The following is a 19,515-nucleotide window of genomic DNA, read 5'->3' as shown; positions in this document are numbered from 1 at the left end:
CAATCAGTTACCATTTGAGCATAATGTATTATTATTATTAACTTTATTTAATATAGAAGTTCTCAGTCCAGGAATCGACATCTGTACGTTTTTTTCACTGAGGATTTCCAACAACCACGATGTCTCTGGTTAAGCTTTTTTGTTGTTTGTACAATGGAAGTTTGCAAAATTTTCATAAACTCACCTTGTGCGATTAATAAAAATAATAATGTGTAAAAAAACGAGCAAAAACAGATAACTTTCTGAAATATCTAGAGGGTAGAAACAAGTAGCCCAGATGTTTAAGCAGGCCCTCAATTATTACACATCATGTATCGATCAATATTTATGTTACTCAAATTATCTATTATAGCAGATGTACATACATGGTTTGTATTGGTTACGTTTATCAAACTACATTTTCTACATCTTATTCTTGATAGGGTACATCAAATTGAAAATAATTTGATTCATATCACAATATTACTTATTTATGTTTGAAAGGGTTTATCAACAGAATTAACTGTTTCAAATATGAGAATGGGTTTTGTGGAGATTTTTTAGAAATTTCACAGGTTGAAATCATGAGTCAATTGAAGCTAGACCACCATGGAAAACCTGGAAGCACTGGATGGCCGTTTCATCCTAGTATGGGACTCCTCAGCAGTGCGCATGCACGATCCCGCACCCCGTGGTATTCGAACCCAGGAGCTACTGGTCTCGTGCGCGAGTACTTAACCATTAGACAGCTAGGCCGGCGTCCAACGGTGTTAATGTCTAGCTCCAACCAATCCACGAAGTTGCGCCACCGTACACCATGGTTTACACTGCTGAGGAGTCCCATACTAGGATGAAACGGCCGTCCAGTGCTTCCAGGTTTTCCATGGTGGTTTAGCTTCAACTGAATCATGATTTCAACCTGTGAAGTTTCAAATATGTCCTAATAGAAAACTAGATGTAATTTCGTTATATTTGAAAGGTGATTTAATGAAAACAGTTGAGTTTCCTTTTCTTTTCATATTACGTCACTGTAGTTTTCAATGAGTTACATGGATTTACCAACTAACTTGGTATAAACACAAAATCAATAATTAATGAAATATCATTATTACTTTTGAATCACAGAATAATTTGATCTGTTTTAAAGATTATTTTCTTTATAGTTAGTACTAGATAGTTTGATGTCATAGCTAATTGATGAGTAAGCTATTGGTAGGAATTTTATCTACACTACAGAGTAGATATAAAATACAAGCTAAGTGAAAAATATTTCTTTCAAATTAGTTTCTCTGCCAGGGGAAGTCCTACTCACTGCCTCCTCGTGGCGGGAGTGTTGTTTACGAAATTGTAAGGATGAAAAGCTCTATATTAATTTATCGGTTGTACAATTAAGTATAAAATCGATGCCGAATAGATGGTGATGGCTTAACTAAGAAATTTAATTAGATTTTAGTATAAACGTTTTGTCTAGTATGAAATTAAAATGAATGTTTAATAAAAGATGTGCAATACAGATTGGATAATAAAATTATTAATCAGGTAACGTTAGACTGAAATTATGAATTAAGATAGTAACAAAATCAAAGTTCGGATAATTTTTAAAAATACGTTTTTGGAAGCATAACATAGGCTACATTGAATGGCAGAACAAATTCAGTTTGTAAAACCTTTCTTTTTATAAAGGGGTTATGTGTATTTGATATGTGTTTTTATGGTTTCTGCTTTATATAACAGCCGGATTCCGGTGCAATAGGTTATATTCCATGGGGATCTATAGGTGGCTTTATAAACTGACTTCTTATCGACATGTTGAGCAATGCTCTGAGATTGAGATTCTTATTACTTTCTTCTTTCTTTTAGATGATCAAGAGATATGTCGTTTAGAAGTACGACTATGTATTTGTCTAGTTATGCACCAAATATGACTGGCTCCGCAAGAGCAGTAGAGATAATAAATTCACATGGATGCTGAATAACTAGGTAGTTTATCCTTATTCAGTGAACTCATTATTATCTGGTTTAAGAAAGTAGAGCGTCATCTTGCTGCGTTTAAGTAAGCGTTCTACAGTGTTTCTTATATATCGAATTACTATTTCTCTGGTTATATCATCTTTAAACTGTAATTTCAGGAACAAAAGCTTTTCTGGTACTGTCAGCTATTTTGCTTCTCGCCTAACTCCAGATATATGTTTTATTAGAAGCTTTGATCGGTATCCATGTTTACTTAGAAAATTATGAATGGTTTGTTGATAGTAAGACTACATTTTATGACAGTTAAGAAATAGCCAGTAGATAACTAAATGATTTAGTCATATTTGTTTGTTAAAACACTTAATCGATTAATACTGTACTATCTCCACAGTCTATACGCATTAGGTTATTGACTAATTTGTATAAAATACTGAATAATTCACTGTACTGAAATTTATCAATTGACCAGTTACTTATATCTAATAGAAATCATAATATATATTATATAAATGTCTATGAATTTTAATGATTAATGCAAAACTTTCGTTTACAATCTAACGTTTTTATTCATCCTTCGAATAATATCAATCTTATTCAGTTAAACATCACAAATATTCTGTTTCATTTAAGATAATAATAATAATGTTATTTCTAACTAACTCCTAAACATTAATAACTAAAGATAAGTAAAACGAATTCAGATTAAGTAACAAAATTAATTATAATAAGAACATCTATTCATTAAGATAATAAGCAGGCCCCCAAATTCGCTGGTACGGCCGAGATGACCACGTGCATACAACCAATATCAGAGAAGTCCTAATAACTGCCTTCTAGTGATAGGGATGTTGTTTGTTAAATTGAAATGATGAAAAGCGAGCGTCCGATGCTTTAACCAGGTTGGTGAACACGAAAGGTCCACCTTAAGGAGTTTGAAAACCCTGGTTCTAAACCAATGGTGCACATGCGCCCCATCCTCCTGTGGAGACAAATGGCTGACTACCATAGGACTACATTTCCTTACGTTGCTTCACTGCCTTGTGGATCAGAACTTTAGGTCAAAGGCCTGGTGTGTGGTTCACTAAGAAAATCGCCTACTTCGGTTTGGACACCAGAACAGTATCCCATCCACCACACATATCGAATGATTTATGTAGCGTATATCTATTTGGTGTCTCCTTGCACTAATGTTTATACGTTTAAATAAATAAATAAAACCAAATAAATCCAATACTTAAACTGATTCATTTTCATAAACAACTTATTTCTTAAAAATCATAACAGAGAAAGAAAAAAACGAAACAAACAAATTAAGTTAATTACACTTGGTAACAACAAATTTTCTAGACGTTTTACTTTCTTATTAGATTAAACTGTTTTGTATTCCTTTATACTATAACAAATCGATTTATATGTAATGTCAGGTTTGGCTTTAAAAAATTCATCTTTTAAATGATTGAGAGAATGATCAGTTGATCAAGTTTAGTTGTGTTTTAATTATAATTGTCTACAGTTCTCTTATATAAATTTACTTCCATGTAGATGAGTTAATTGATTATTGACTAATTGAGATGATCAGATAAATGATTATAAATTAGGTTATGGAGATGTTATTCAATTACCTCTCAAAATAAGTAGTCTAGACAAGGTAAACATGTTACTTATAAAATTTTATAATCATTTTGAAAATTGTTTGCTTAATAGACTGATTTTAGTTAAATTATTAGTAAAGACAAGAAAGTATTGGATAATTGTGTCACCATAGTATTAAATGCTTTAGCAGTGTACATTGATATCTCCTTCAAGAGTTGAACGTACGAACTTTAACTCGTGGTATTGGTGTTCATTGAATACTGTTTTCAACGTAAGTTAATTCGAGACAGTCGCACAATCTTCATCTATTGTAATCTGTAATAGTTATTTTAATCGCGATATGGTTAAAGTTTACTGGGAGATTTTGTGTTGTCAGTCAATAGGTAGTAAACATAGTGGTTTTATGAAATACATCTGCCGTTAAATGGATGAGTTAGGGTAAACGATATTATTGATATTATATTATACAACAATATTTCAATACTGTAATAGGACTGTAAATAAATCATTGGCGAGATCATACACAGACAACGCAACATTAGATAATATGCTCAAAAACCGGAAGTTATTAAATGAATTAATAACACATTCAAGCGATTTAAATTCGCTTGGTATTGTTTATTTGAATCTTCCCATTGACGTTTAGGACTACAATTGATCAGTCTGTTATTGGTATATGTGCATACTGTGTGTATTGTCTCGATATTGCCTTAATTCACAAGCATTATAAGCAAACGATTTATTGATCAGGATAGAAATAAAAAAATTAAGCTCTTAAGCTTCAAACTAAATATCATTACATTTATTTAGAATCTTTAAATTTTATCCGATAATTTTGCAAGTTACAAACTTGATTTACCTCAAAATACACTGAATCACAAAGTAGAACGAAAATACTTTCTAACGGTTAAATTCACTAGTCAGTTTAAGCTAGATCATCATTGAAAACCTGGGAGCACTGGATGGCCGTTTCGTTCTAGTACGGGACTCCACAGTGTAGCGCATCCACCATCTCATGCGTGGGACTCGAACCCAGCATTTTCGATCTCACTCACAAACGCTTAACCTCTAGACCGCCGAGCCGGTAACGAAATATAAATTTATTAACAGTTTACTAGAAAATTCCTACAATGTAAAACTAACAAAATTAATTTCCTGTTTAGATTTGACCGATACTTCTACCCATCCAATCTATCAGAACTCAGAGAAGTTTTCCTAAATATCTTTTTGAGATTACTCTTCATCGCATAAGGATAACATGTTGAATGTATTTACTCACTTTTCTCTCTCAAAAAAATCATCAGTTAACAATGAATATAAATGATATATCGGATGTGTTTCTCAGTTGCAGTGTTATATATTGAGTAAAAGCGGTGGGCACAGTGTATACACATGCATTTAACTGATGAGATCTACACAGAATACGATTTTCCAAAAACGTATGTACAGAAAGTTTCTGAATTAGTTGAAATGCCAAGCCTAAGTAAATTTCATTTAGTAATTATTTTGTATAGCTTAAATATCAAAGGTATACATTACTCATGGTAAATGATCAGCGTATGTTAACTACGTTTTATTCGTTTTTTTACTATTTTACTTTCGCATTAAATAAACCTTCTGTTTATAAGTTTAATCTGACAAAAAGGTATTTTGTTTTCTGTTCGACAGTTTGATTTATCCAAGAGTGTTTATAAAACAACTTAAGTACAAACAAAATTAATAAAAAATTCTGAATTTGAATGCGACTTAACTAAAATTGTATCTCCATCGTGTATTGGTTGTTCAAATCTTCCGAATGTTGTTCAGAACTGCAATTGATGAGTCCCGGAGTGAGCATCAGCTCTGGGATTCAGGTGTATCGATCTGAAGAGTCCTAAATGAGACAAGACGCGCGTCCTGGATTTCACTGCCAGCCACCATCAATATTTACCTATAAAATTGTATCTGTTCATATGTACATCTGTATGGTTTTGAAGTTGAACTATGAAAAATAGCACAGCTTAGTATGGCCCGAATTTTTGACACTAATTAGATCGGACGATGATGATATCGACGGGCTCATCAATTTTAGTGTAGCCTTTTTCCGACTCTAATTTGATCGTATGGTGATTGATATTGAATAATACATCCCAGCTATCCTCGTATATATTCATTGACATAAATCGTGTTAGTGAATAATGGAATCGAATAAGTTAAATACGAGAACTGATTTCGAATACGTATATTTCATACAATCATTGATCGGAGCAGACAATCGGGGGAAGAAAACAAAGATGAGAAAACGAGGGGAAACGGATTCGAGAAGGCATATTTGCCGACTCTATTTAAACAAACGAGAATCGATATTTACAGTCAAACGAAAATATGTTACAGACACATGATGAATAGGGTACGTTATCCACACACACACGATCACATAAAAAATAGTCTGGGTTAATATGCGACCAAGTGACAGGGTAACAATATAGCTTGAGAAGAATGAATAGATTGGTCTATCCAAATGCTAGAGTAACCTATTTGAGCCTGACATAGTACCAGCCATTGTAACAGAATATTTTTCTTCATCGTTTAACCGCAGAATAGCAGTTTTGTCCAGTCCACGACGTTTCAACTTTTATTATTACCATTAGCGATTTCGCCAGGTATCGATTCCATGTTTACAAATCAATTGAAATGACATTTTCAATTTAAGATAAATATGATAGCAGATAAAGAATGGGTGAGTAAATATATAATATTCTATATCATAACCTTTTATTATATAGTTAATATTTATTATGACCAATACTGCTGTCATCATTAATAGCATTCATATTATCTAACACTAGTTAAGGTCATGTAACCTCCTAAGGATATGATTATTTACGTAAATATAGACACTTTTAAAGAAAAAAAGATTGACATTTCTTTTTATCACGCCTCAATGTCCATCACATTATTATTATTATTATTGTTATTATTATTATTAGTAGTAGTAGTAGTATTAGTAGTAGTAGGAGTAGGAGTAACAGTGATAGTAGTATTAATAAAAGTATTACAAACGGATAGAAATTTTAGGTCATTATTAGTAGCAATATTTTACTCACATGAAGTATTTTCTTTTCTTTGATATATAACTCAGAGTATGTCTTTATCAGATTAGATGAGTTTATCAAACCATTTATGATATAAAAGCATATTTGTGCTTATTATTCAGTATGTAGAAAACGTATGAAATGATGACATGATTTTATTTTATTTTTTTCGCTCTTATTGGATGGGAAAAATTTTATATAAACATTTCGATCTACTTAATTTAATAAGTTCACGGTTGATTTCCATGTTTACAGAAATTTTATTAACGCTTTTTCAAATTTAGTTTTTATGAAATCAGTTAAAGTGAAGACTAAAATATAGTGAGATAAGATGTTTGTTGGAGGTGGTCAACAGGAAACCCTGGACCTGGGTTTCGTGCTACTTGGTACTCGTCAGCAAGATGTACCTGTAATCTTGAGGGAATTGGTGCTCCCTGACGGGCTCGATCTCGTGTCACCCAGCTTCACAGCCAGAGACGTTACCATCGGGCTATCCGGGCCGCGACCAACCTCCTGTAGGACAGGGTGACACGAGATTGAATCCGCCAGGGAGCACCAGCTCGCTCAAGGTTACAGGTACACCTTGCTGACGAGTGCCAAGCAGCACGAAACCCGGGTCCGGGGTTTCCTGTTGACAACATAGTGCACGCAATGTCGAGTTATCTAGACTAGTGGCCACATTGCAACTTGGTTGATAGCATTGGATCTGCACTAGGAAGGACTCGACACACATGACATTGATCACCAACCAGTGATCAATCAATTGTGACTAAAATATATTATTACATGGTTGAATTCTTCCTATTGAAAATGAAACAGAATCTTATATAGCAACTATTCTGTAACCAATTTCGATTATGGGTAGTTTTGTTTAACCTCAATTTAATAACTTACTTAACAGAGAATGTTAATTGAACAGTAACAATTCGTCTATTTCTTTGTACCGTTATGATCACTAGGTCACATGATAGGATCTAGCTAAAATGTTGATTGCTTAAATATCACTGGGTGATTCATTCTCCTCCCCATGTAAATATGTACTCAAATCCTATCATTAAATTTTGCTTAGCCTTGCTGTGCCTTTATGCGATTTGACTATAAATTTGCCTATGTAATTGATCGCATATACATAATTACCTCTCTGCTTCAAATTCGCCTGAAGTGCCCATAACTTTGGTCTGCGCTATCTGCTAATAAACTGTAGTTGCCGCTTATCATTGCCTTCTGATTCCAAACACCGTTGAAATGTATATAATAACGGTTACAAGGGTGATTGATTAACGAAGCAAAGCTACTACACTTATCCAGACTAAATAATTTTCACGTTATACAGATTAGATTTATCAATTCAATCTAATGACGCCCAAAATTTCTTAATCCAAATGTGTATGTCAGATCAAAGTCATTCACAGTATAGAGAGAAAAAATATGATAAAACGTCTTTCCTTTTTCTTTTAAAAAATGATCGAATTTAATTGTTATGATTTTAAAAATCCAACTACAGAGATCAAGAGGTTATTGATGTTAGTGGCTTACATAACAAATAATAAGTCGAGACGATCTAGAAAATTGTACTCTTAAATAACAGGTAACTTCGCTTGGAGCATCTCTGGGTCTACTGTCATTCCCAAGCCCGGATAAAGGAGGAGTGTTAGGGATAGGGTTAGCGAACCCATACTATAGAAAACTAACTCGCTAAATAAACGCTAACCAGAAAAAATAATTCAAACCATTTCAAATCTGCCCTGAGAGTTGAAAGGTCTTCATTTAGAAGAGTTATGACATCTTATGATGAAAGCAGAGTTCCTTCGGAAGTCACGAGGCTGATGCCTCCTCTGACAACCAGAGCAACTGTTAATTTAGATACACGAAATGTTCGTACAATGTGGGAGACCGGGATAGTCATCCAAGTTGCTGCAGAAATGAAAAAATGCAACCTGGAGGTGCTTGGAATCAGTGAAAAAGATTCGAATCAGGTTGGACAACAAAGACTAGCTTCAGGAGAGCTGCTGAAACAACAGGTAGAATGGATAGTTGTTAATGGTCCATGTAACTTTACTTTGATTCAGTTCATTTGTCGTTTCTATGATCTAATCAGAAAAATATACACTTCAAGTGGTCGAAAGTTCAGACGAGAAATTAATTGTCTTATCATATTACTGAGTTTATGATAAACTTGTAACGTTTTATCTGTGATATAATTTTAATTATGTAGAACTCATATAAATTTTCATATGATGTTTTTCTAGATAAATTTCCCCTTATAAATCGTATTCTTTTCCTTTCAACTTAGATTTATCAACATTGATACGATGGTGTTGTGAAGACTTTCGGAGTTTACGCTTTACATCATGAACTGACTCTACTGAAAATCATGTACTTATTATTGATTAATTACAAAAGCTGACTGACGAGTGAAATTCAGCGAACTCAGATCTAATGCAGTTACACACAAACGACATTGGAATATAGTGCATAAGTTGATATAATAACTGTGAAGTGAATAACGTTAGTATATTAACCGCTGGGTGCCAACTCGGTGGATTAAAGGTAAAAAAAATTCCAAACGATGTCTGGAAGGCCTGCGTTAGATTCCCGATAGGGGTATTAAATACTCACTGGTGAGATATCTCATGCTATTAGGAATAAACTGTCTAGGATCTCCTTGCTTTCAACATTTTTTGACTATTATCATTTCAAAATACAAAGTACGAAACATTTTAATGCGTTGAAACATGCAATATAAGCCATTGACTAAATTAGGAAAACATTTATTTTTGTCAATCTGCATTACAATTTTTGTTTATCATCACTTTACCAGTGATTCAAATAAATATGAAAATATTATTCACAGGGGAATGCCAGTTATCGTGAATTAGTTTAAATAATTTCTAGAAAATGATATAAAACATTATAAATTAATATGAATAGGTAAGCGTTATATGATATAGACAAAAAGGTTTCTTTGGTTTTAGTGAAAACAGATACCTTGTTTTTAAAAATTGAATTTTTGAGTCGATTTGGGCAAGATCATCTTCGAAAACTTGGAAGCACTGGACGGTGGTTTTGTCCTAGTATAGGATGCTTAAGTAGTGTGCATCTACAATCCAACATGTGAGACTCGAACCCAGTACCTTCAATCTCGTGTGCGAACACTTAACCCTTAGACCACTAACGATGTTAATGTGTAACTTCAATCGATTCAAGATCTTGTTTCTAGCATGTTTTTATCATTACTGTAAACGATAAAAATAACCATAAATAGAAAACTAATACATATTACAGGCATAAGTGAAATTCAAGCGACTAGAATTCATATGTGATGCAAATGAATTGGATTGCTTTTTTTTCATAACTAATTTGTTAGTTTTAAAATACACGTATAAAATAACATTCTGATACATTAAAGGGAAAAGAATACAGTATTTGTGTGTTGTGTTAAAGAAATTTCATGGGACTAATGTCTCAAAGACATAACTTCATATAAACGCACATCGACAGAAGTAAAGAAGTTTTAAACGTATCGTTATTCATTAAATTAAATATTGTAATAAATAAATGTAAAATGAGAAACTTTACATACTCAAAGTATCTATTCATCAATTTAGTTCCAATGGCTAATCACATGATACAAATTGACTATTGAGCAAGTTCTGAGAATCTATGCTATTTGCGTCAGGATCAGATTTGTTATATTGAAGAAATCTATTTTTTTTATACACCAAAAATGAGATTGATTGTTTCACTTTGATTGTTATTATTATTTGGATTTCTTTTTTTAATTTCAAATACTGACTATAAACTACTTTTAGTTATGAGTAGTATTTGTCAATATTATAATTTAGGATTTCTATAATATTTTGATATGCAAAGTCATGTAATTTTTAATGCATCTCTTTTGTCGTATAGTTTGTTTGGAGATCTCCTTTTATTTTTGTAAAGACTGAAGAATATAACTTTAGGCTGGAAAAGTGATAAACACAAATACATTTCTATGGTCTAATTACATAAATGACAACTACAAAGAGATAAATGAACTTCTTTGTCATCTGAATAGTGACTATAATCTATGTATTTGAGGATTGGTGTTACTATCTACTATAAAAAGAATGATTTGTAGTTAACGCCATGGCAAAATAGAAATCGAGTAAAATATGGGATTTCATTAGGTAGTTTTTATTGTCGCCGGTTTCCCTTTTTAATATTAAAAAAAAAACTTTTTAAACCTTGTAAAATAAGTCAGTTTGTTACATTACATATTATATAACTGAAGAAGGGAACTGTGGCTGATTGTACACTATTTTCTTTTAGAGAATTCATTGTATCTTATAGTGTCCTAGTGGCGAAAAACATGATAATCATCCAGTAAATATAATATTCATTATAATTATTAATTTTCACAGTTGAATTCACGAGTCGATCTGAAATGGACTCTTATTTGAAAGCTGGAAACCCTAGATGGCCATTTCATCTTAGTATGAGAATTTTTAGCGGAGTGAATTCACGATCCTATACGCGTGACTCGAATCCAGTACCTTCGGTCTCGTGCGCGAATGCTTAACCCTTTAGACCACTGAGCTGGCATCTGTGTTAATGTCTAACTTCAATTAATCCATGATTTTGAAAAATGCTACATAGATTTTCTTAAACCTGATACGAACTGGAATCCACTGGTCGCTGCTTCTCACCAGGACTCTAGGCATTACATCTTGAAGCGATTGACTAGTGAGTATATGGTTGCTACTAGTATAGCGAATTGTAAAAATTGTAGTAATAGAATGTACACTTTTCTTATCAAGGAATACTGGTATTACCAATTAAAAAGTCACCTTAACCGATAAAATATCTATTGAACTGTTGGATACGTACTACTGAAGATTCCTAAACTAGAACGAAACAGCCGTCTAATGTTTCCAGGCTTTCAATGATTGTCTAGCTTAGATCAAATTATTATTTTAACAGCAAAAATACCACACTCTTCACAAATCCTCATATTGATAAGATTTAAATATATATTTGTAAACATTTCACTTCTACTGTATAAACTTTAGCAAGTATATTCTAAGCAAGGAACTATTGATTTTTAGTTATACATGTAATGAGATTGTTCTATTGATTTTTGTTAAAAAACGTATCCTTATTTATTTTTAGTTAAATTAAGAATTAGTTAGATAATTAAATTATTCTAAAATGGTTTCTATAAGTTCCCACTTATAATGTGTATAAGTAAATCAAATTGATTATTCGTTTGAATGGGTTGGAGAATACTGATCGATAGCCTATACTCCATTGGAAGTAACATGCGTAACAAAGTAAGTAAGTAAGTAAATAAATCGTTTGATAGAAATCAATATCCAATTTTCAGTCATCTACTGTTTATAACATTTACTTAAGAGATTTAATATTGAATTCATTAATTTTAGGATTCAGTAATTAACAAAATACAAAAAAATCGAATAAAGCGTGTCATTTAGTTCTTTTTTATCTATGGAGAATAACAAATAATTCACTGGAAATACTCTAGTAACAGATTATCAAGTCTATTGAAATGTAATGATCATTTAAATTTAAAATACCCCCCGCTCATAAAGATTACAATCAATCAATCACCATAATGAATTGAATTCATTAAAGTAACAAAAGATGTATATTACTATTTATTTAAATGACTTACGTATCTGTTATTTTACAACATATTTGTTTCCCTAATGGTCCACAACAATATTTCATATCTTCGGATTGATTAGGTTGTGGACAATAGAATTTTCCAGAATTGATTAAAATAATTTTTTTATTAGTAATATTATTATTAATATTTTGATTGTCAAATTTATTTAAATATAACCACTTTTGTTTTGATTCATTTATACACCATATTACTCTACCAATAACTGGTGTCAGATTATCTTTCCATAAATCATTCAATTCATTTGTTATTAATTTATTATAATAAGTAGTATTTGTAAATTTTGTTAAAGATAATGATTGATTCATTAATAATTGATTTTCTTTTATTGGTAAACATTTTACAAATATAATATATAATTCAATAAATAATAAAATATAATTAAATTTATTAAAATATATAATGAACATTTTAATGAAATTCATTAACATATAATATTTCATTATAATTATAATTATTTACTGATTTAATACATATATACATATTAATATGATGTAATGGTGTTTATTAGTTATGAATAATTACAGAATAATTCGATGGTAGAAACAATTAGCCCAGATATTCAAGCAGATCGCCAGTACATTTAAATAATAAACAATTCAATAAATATTTTACATGTTTTATTCTATTCATTGAATATATAAAGAAATGATTCATTTAACTCATAGAATATATGTGAGTAGTATTAGTTTTTTGTTTTCTTCTTCTTTTTATTATTATTATATTTTATTGTTTAATTTAGTGTATTTTGATTGGTTCATTCTTAATTTACAAAAAAATAAAAGAATAAATAATAATCTTCAATTTTATAAAAACTTATTTTTGATTGGTCAATTTTTTCTTTACTTCTTTTTCTTCTTCTTTACATGATTTTTGTCATTATCATTGTTATCAGTTGAGATACTGTTTCAATCTTTTTTTATATAACAAATTTATATTCATGTTGTACAATAGAATATGTATATATATATCCGAAACATTTGTTAAAGTATTAGTTTTGTGAGCATATATGAACAAGGAATAAACTTGTTGATTTAATCGAAAGATTATGACAATATCAGAATATGTAATGTGGATAACAATAATAAAAGTTTATGTGTGTGTGTGTTATCAGTGGATGATGATGTAGATTAAGTAAGATAGTTCAAATGTTTTTGTTACGATAATCAAAGGTAATAGAGGTGTCAAATAAAGTAAAATGATATCAGAAACAATTATGAATAAAACCATTGGGATATAAGAAGTAACTGATGAGAGTAGGAGATATTTTCACGTACGATGTATGATAATAATAGTATGAAGCCAAAATAAGGATAAGATGCACTTTTTGTACGCCCAGCTCTGGCTTCAATTCATATATAGAAAGAGAATATGTTGTCCTCAACCGATTTTTAATTACATCAGAAACTTAGTCACCTATAAATTCCAGATTCATATAAACATATTTCTTTGAAACGGAATTGCCGGATTCCCTACTCCGACACCTTTTTGATGTTCTTCACTATGATACGGATGGGATAACCTTTTTCAGACAAAATTTTTGTGAGTCATGTAAACTCCTCGTCAATGATTTCAGTACTATATATATGATGCATTTGGTAACACAATGAGTGAATAAGATTCCTCTTTGTGTTTAGTAAAGCCAACTATAGAAGTTGGTCAGTTTGATGTTCCATGTTTGTTTTCTGTAAATGGACCTTTTTAAGTATTACTGTTATTTTCCTTCTCAGTTGCAACAATCAAGTCATAAGATAAATACATCAATCACTGATTTTAATTATTTAACGTTTAGTGTGAAAAATAATCCATATTCCCTTTTTATAAACATTAACCTTATTCATATTGACTTATCTCGTCAATTTTCTCTCAACAGTTTGTAAGTAGGCTTGAAGTAGAACTGTTCAGTTTGTTTTTATTTGTATTTTACAAAACTATGTGTCAATATAATCTTTAGATTGTATCATGATTTTCGTTTCACTACTATTTAAATACATAACACAATATTCGTTAGATTAAATACTTTAACTAATTCACTTCATTTAAACAGGTGAGAAGATTCTCATAAGCTTAAATCAATGTGTCTATTGTTTTTGTTGGCAATAATCTATTGAAGATTTTAATAAAGGTGGAAATATGGTATAGAAGATTTATTTATGTAAATGTGTGTATAGTGATGTATTGAAAATACTTGTATAGATGATTTAAACAAAGATTTGTTTCAGTTCCTAATCGGGAAACAAATCTTAGTCATTACCTTTTGCAATTCTGCCACTTGTATATTACTTTTCGGAGCATAGAATGTGAATGGTTCAGATTCATTTAAAATACTAGACTAACAAGAATAGGAGGCTAGAAATTTATATAAGTAATGAGATCGATTATGTTGCATGATTTACGTAATAAAATATATTCATATCCATTCAATATCCTTTCGCAGATCATCAGACAAGATAAAACATCAATTTACAAGTCAATCAGAATTTAGTTAGAGACTATTAAACACATCATAAAAGTAGTTATAAAATATGTAGAAGATATTGATGAAGACAGCTCTGTGTTATCGTTAGACTAGAACTTATATGTGACTGAATATGACATTATAGTTTTGTGGAGTCCCAGTCAATAATTTTCACTTTATTTAAAGTTAGAACTAATTATCAGAGGGGGTTTGTGGAGATTTTAAGAAATTTCACAGATTGAAATCATGAGTCAATTAAAGCTAGACCACCATGGAAAACCTGGAAGCACCGTTGGATGCCGGCTCATTGATTTAATGGTTAAGCGCCTGGCGCAGGACTGATAGGTCCTGGGTTCGAATCTCGCGGGGGGCGGGATCGTGGACTCGCACTGCTGAGGAGTCCTATACTACAATGAAACGGCCATTCAGTGCTCCCAGGTTTTCCATAGTGGTCTAGCTTCAATTGACTCATGATTTCAAGCAGTGAAATTTCTAAAAATCTCCACACAACCCATTCTGACTTAATTAGTATTGTTTATTTTTCTCTATAACAATTTCACTATTGCCTCAGTTGAATAGCATGAAATATTGTCAATGTTTAATTTTATTATTAAAAACAAAACCAAATCAATCAATGAAACTGATGTCAAATTAGAATGAAAGGTACCTTCAGACTGGGATAGTATCTCTACTCAATCAGTGTAGTACGTTATAATGTTTATAGTAGAAATTAATTTCGAAATAAATTCTCAAAGGGTTCAAATGAACAAATATAATGAATGAAAACGAGAAATTTAAAAGTGAGACAACTATTGAATAATGACCATCAATGATCTTCTAAGTTTATACAAATCGATCAAATATGCAAATGCGAATACTCACTTAATTACTTACGCATGTATATATCTATATTATTTGGTCCCAATTGCTTGCCTACTTACCCCTCATGGAGAAGCATAGGCCGTATATGTAAATATATAATCCATAAAACTGAATACTGTTTCTGTAGATATTTTATAACAGATAAATTCATTTAAAATTAAAACAAAATGGATACTTTACATTCCTGATTTTTGATCATGCTTTACAAAATGCTTACTTATGTCTTTTAACCCTCGTTGAGGAGCAAAAGCTACCCACCAACATTCCCCATCCAATTCTGTCCCGGACAATCCTTTCCAGTCGCTATTCATCCTTTCCATGTCCGCTCCCAATTCTCGACGTAGAGTGTTCTTTCACCTTCCTCTTTTTCGTTTCTCATCAGGATCCAAAGTTAGGGCTTGCCTTGTGATACAGTTTAGTGAATTCCATAATGCATGTCTTCTTCCTTTTCATCGTTTTTTCCCAATTTCCTTTTCAGCTGTAAGCTCGTTTATCATCTCCCACAGAAGGCTGTTACTGATGGTATCCAGACAACGAATATTCAGTATCTTATGTGAAGAATTGTTCATAAATACTTGTACTTTTTTCATAGTGGTTGTGGTACTTCTCCAAGTTTTAGCTCCGTACAGTAGGACTATCCTGATGTTCGTATTGAGGATTGTGAATTAGATATTAGTTGACAGACAGTTGATTTGAGTTCCATATTTGTTCAATTTCAGGAATGCGGCTCTTGATTTGCCGATCCTCGCCTTTACGTCTGCATCAGATCCTCTTTTTTCACCAATGATGCATCCCAAATACATGAAAGCTTTCCCATTTTACAGAGTTTCTCCATCAAGTGTGATTCAGTTGATGTTCACTGTGTTGTATTTGAGGATATTCGTTTTTTCTTTGCGTATGTTGAGATCTAATAATGCAGAGGCTGCTGCTATACTATTTATCTTAATCTGCATAGTAGAATTAAAATACAAAAATGTTAAAATCTCTTAATCACTGAAAAAATCTGGTTATATTTCATTGTAAAGGAAGTTAAGAGGAAACAAGAAGAACAACTATACATGTCTATTTAACTTACAGTCTACGTTCATGTGACGTTAGTTCTCGTTGGAAATTACATCGAAATATAACAAAAAAAGGTTTGCAAATAACCATCTCAATTTAAAAAAACCCATTTTAAATCTAGAATAACGGAAATAAAATAATATTAGAAACAATGAATTCATTTGATCTATATGGTTAGAAATAAGTTGATAGTTTAAAATTACACACATGAATGAACTCATTTAGTGTTTTTAACAGTTTAAATGAATCTATGTGAATATATTTACAATAATTGTTAATTAAATAATATCAGAAGGGGTTTTTTGTGTGGATTTCAGTAATTTCAATAGTTGAAATAATAAGTCAATTGAAACTAGACCACCATGGAAAATCCGGTGAGCATCCTACTGATAGGTCCAGAGTTTGAATCTCGTGAGGGGGGGCGTTATCGTGGATGCACACTGATGAAGAGTCCCATACTAGGACCAAATGGCCGTCCAGTGCTTCCAGGTTTTCCATGGTGGTCTAGATTCAATTGACTCATGATTTCAACTAGTGAAATTAAATAATAGTTGAATTAATGATACAGCATATATATTATAAGCTGGAAAACTAATACGCCAAAAATTCATCTACATTTATCCTATCTCAAAACTATCAAAATATTAAATAGATTTTCATCTAGTCTATGACAGTTAAAAAATAAAAATAAAATGAAATCTTTCAAAATTGATTTGAGCATATAAATTGTTCAGTGCTTCCTGGTTTCACATGGTGGTCTAGCTTTAAATGACTCATGAATTCAACTATAAAATTACCAAAATCTCCACAAACCCCCGTTCTGATAATAACCAACATATGCTCATTAGTGACTGGCTTCAAGAGGTATTTCCTGGAGTTCTAGTGAAAACTTGTGACCAGTGGTACTAAACCAGGTCTGTTGCGAGATAGTAACTCACTAAACACAATGGTGGAAGGTGCTCGATTTCGTGGGTTAGTTGAAGTTAGACATTAACACCGTTGAATGCCAACCGACTCAGTAGTCTAGAGGTTAAGCATTTACGTGCAATATCGTTAGTTTCTGGGTTCGAGTGTTGTTTGCGTGGATGCGCACTGATGAAGAGTCCCAAAATAGGACCAAATGGCCGTCCAATGCTCCCTGGTTTTCCATAGTGGTCTAGCTTCAGTAGACTCGCGAATTCAACTATGTAATTGTTTTTTTGTCAAATTTGTTTTCACTTCATATTTATCAATTTGTTATCCACTGTTTCTTTATATTTGACGAACTTTGATGACCTTCAAAATCACTTCTTCTATAATATATAACTTGTAAATAAGTGAATACAATGACTTAAATAAAAACACACATTAATACACTCAAACTGATTATAAAGTTGTTTATATTTATCATATGATTAGTGAAATACAACAATAAACAATTGTTGTTTATTATTATTGAATAATATATAATGATGGTCTGAATTTCGGTAAACATCTCCTGTTTATTGATTTGTTTTATTATTATAAACAATGTTAAATGAAGGAAAATAACATATACCGAGTTAAATCATCCATACTCTAAGGAAAACGTTTATCATAGAAACAGCTTAACATTTCGAAAATGAGAAATCCCCTAATTCCACGCTATAGAATGAATTCATTTCAATTTTAATCGATTATGAAAGTCTTATATTTATTATATACAAGTGTTAAACGTTAAAGCATTACAGCCCGATTGATTGATTGATCATAACATAAACCTTCCGTCAGTGAGATAATGATCGAACCAGTGAGTTTCATGAGGGGATAAGTTGAATAACTTTTTAAGATTAAATGTTCACCTATAATTTTTTCAGCTTCTTTTGTAACATTTCAACCAAAGCATATGCAAAATCACAAACGGAATGAAACCTGCGTTTCTTGGATTACATGTTGATTACAATATATCAAATCGTTATGTTGATAATCGGTGGTTCATTCTTCCAATGTCAGTGAATCTGTGCATAGTTTGATGAATACTCAAGCTCATTGGTGAACTGCCGTCTCATTAGAAAGGTAAATGATTTTGACTAACACCCGGACGGTTCCCAATGCTGTTTTTTATAGAGAATACTAGGTAGGAGTTAAATCATGTAACCTTCATTAAATATTTAAACAAAGTAATCGACGCAGTCACTAGTTAGTACATGATAATTATCAGTATAGGATTGTGGAACTGTACAATCTGACAGAAACTTCTAATCCTACGTTAAATTACATGGTTTTCAGAAATTCATCTGTTTTCATTAACTAAATGAATACAATGAAGTAAAGACATACAAAATAACTAACAATTTTATTATTTTGAAATCAATAGTGTGTAATTCTTTTAAAAAATTCATAAACATATCATTTTCGGTGAACCATTTTTTAAAGAACTCGGCCTTCACGGAGCCGAAACTTGAAGAACTACTACAAGCATCACCAAGATGGTACAAGTATTTATAAATAGTTGTCTACGCAAGATACTCAACATCCATTGGATGGATACCATTAGCAACAGCCTATTGTGGGGGAAAACAAACCAGCATTCAGCTGAGGAGGAATTCAGGAAAAGACGATGGAAATGGATAGGACATGCATTACGCAACTCATCAAACTGCATCACGAGGCAAGCCCTAACTTGGAATTCTGAATGGAAGTGGAAAAGAGGAAGGCGAAAGAACACAGTATATCAAGAAATAGAATCAGATATGAAAAGAATGAATAACTAAACAGAGCTGGAAAAGATTGCCCAGAACGGGATTAGTGGCTAGTGCTGGTGGGCAGCTTGTGCTCCTTCACGAGGAGTA

The 19,515-nt window shown here is 31.7% G+C and overlaps 1 protein-coding gene across 1 annotated transcript in view; it reads right to left on the bottom strand.

Annotated features, from left to right (window-relative positions):
* Nucleotides 1-16,587, bottom strand: part of MS3_00006265 (uncharacterized protein) — a 52,658-nt gene extending 36,071 nt beyond the window's left edge. The window contains exons 1-2 of the mRNA XM_012942447.3: nucleotides 15,861-16,587; nucleotides 12,292-12,625 (exon numbers count right to left, since the gene is read on the bottom strand). Of these exons, the coding sequence (XP_012797901.3) occupies nucleotides 12,292-12,625; nucleotides 15,861-15,963 (437 nt within the window). The 5' untranslated portion in view covers nucleotides 15,964-16,587. The remainder of the gene's footprint in view (nucleotides 1-12,291; nucleotides 12,626-15,860) is intronic.
* Between the last annotated feature and the right edge of the window lie 2,928 nt (nucleotides 16,588-19,515).

This window comes from Schistosoma haematobium, chromosome 2 (genome assembly GCF_000699445.3).
Source record: "Schistosoma haematobium chromosome 2, whole genome shotgun sequence".
In the NCBI taxonomy this organism is placed as follows: Eukaryota; Metazoa; Platyhelminthes; class Trematoda; order Strigeidida; family Schistosomatidae; genus Schistosoma; species Schistosoma haematobium.
Note: the sequence above shows the minus strand (reverse complement) of the source record. Positions and strands in the feature narration are given on the sequence as shown.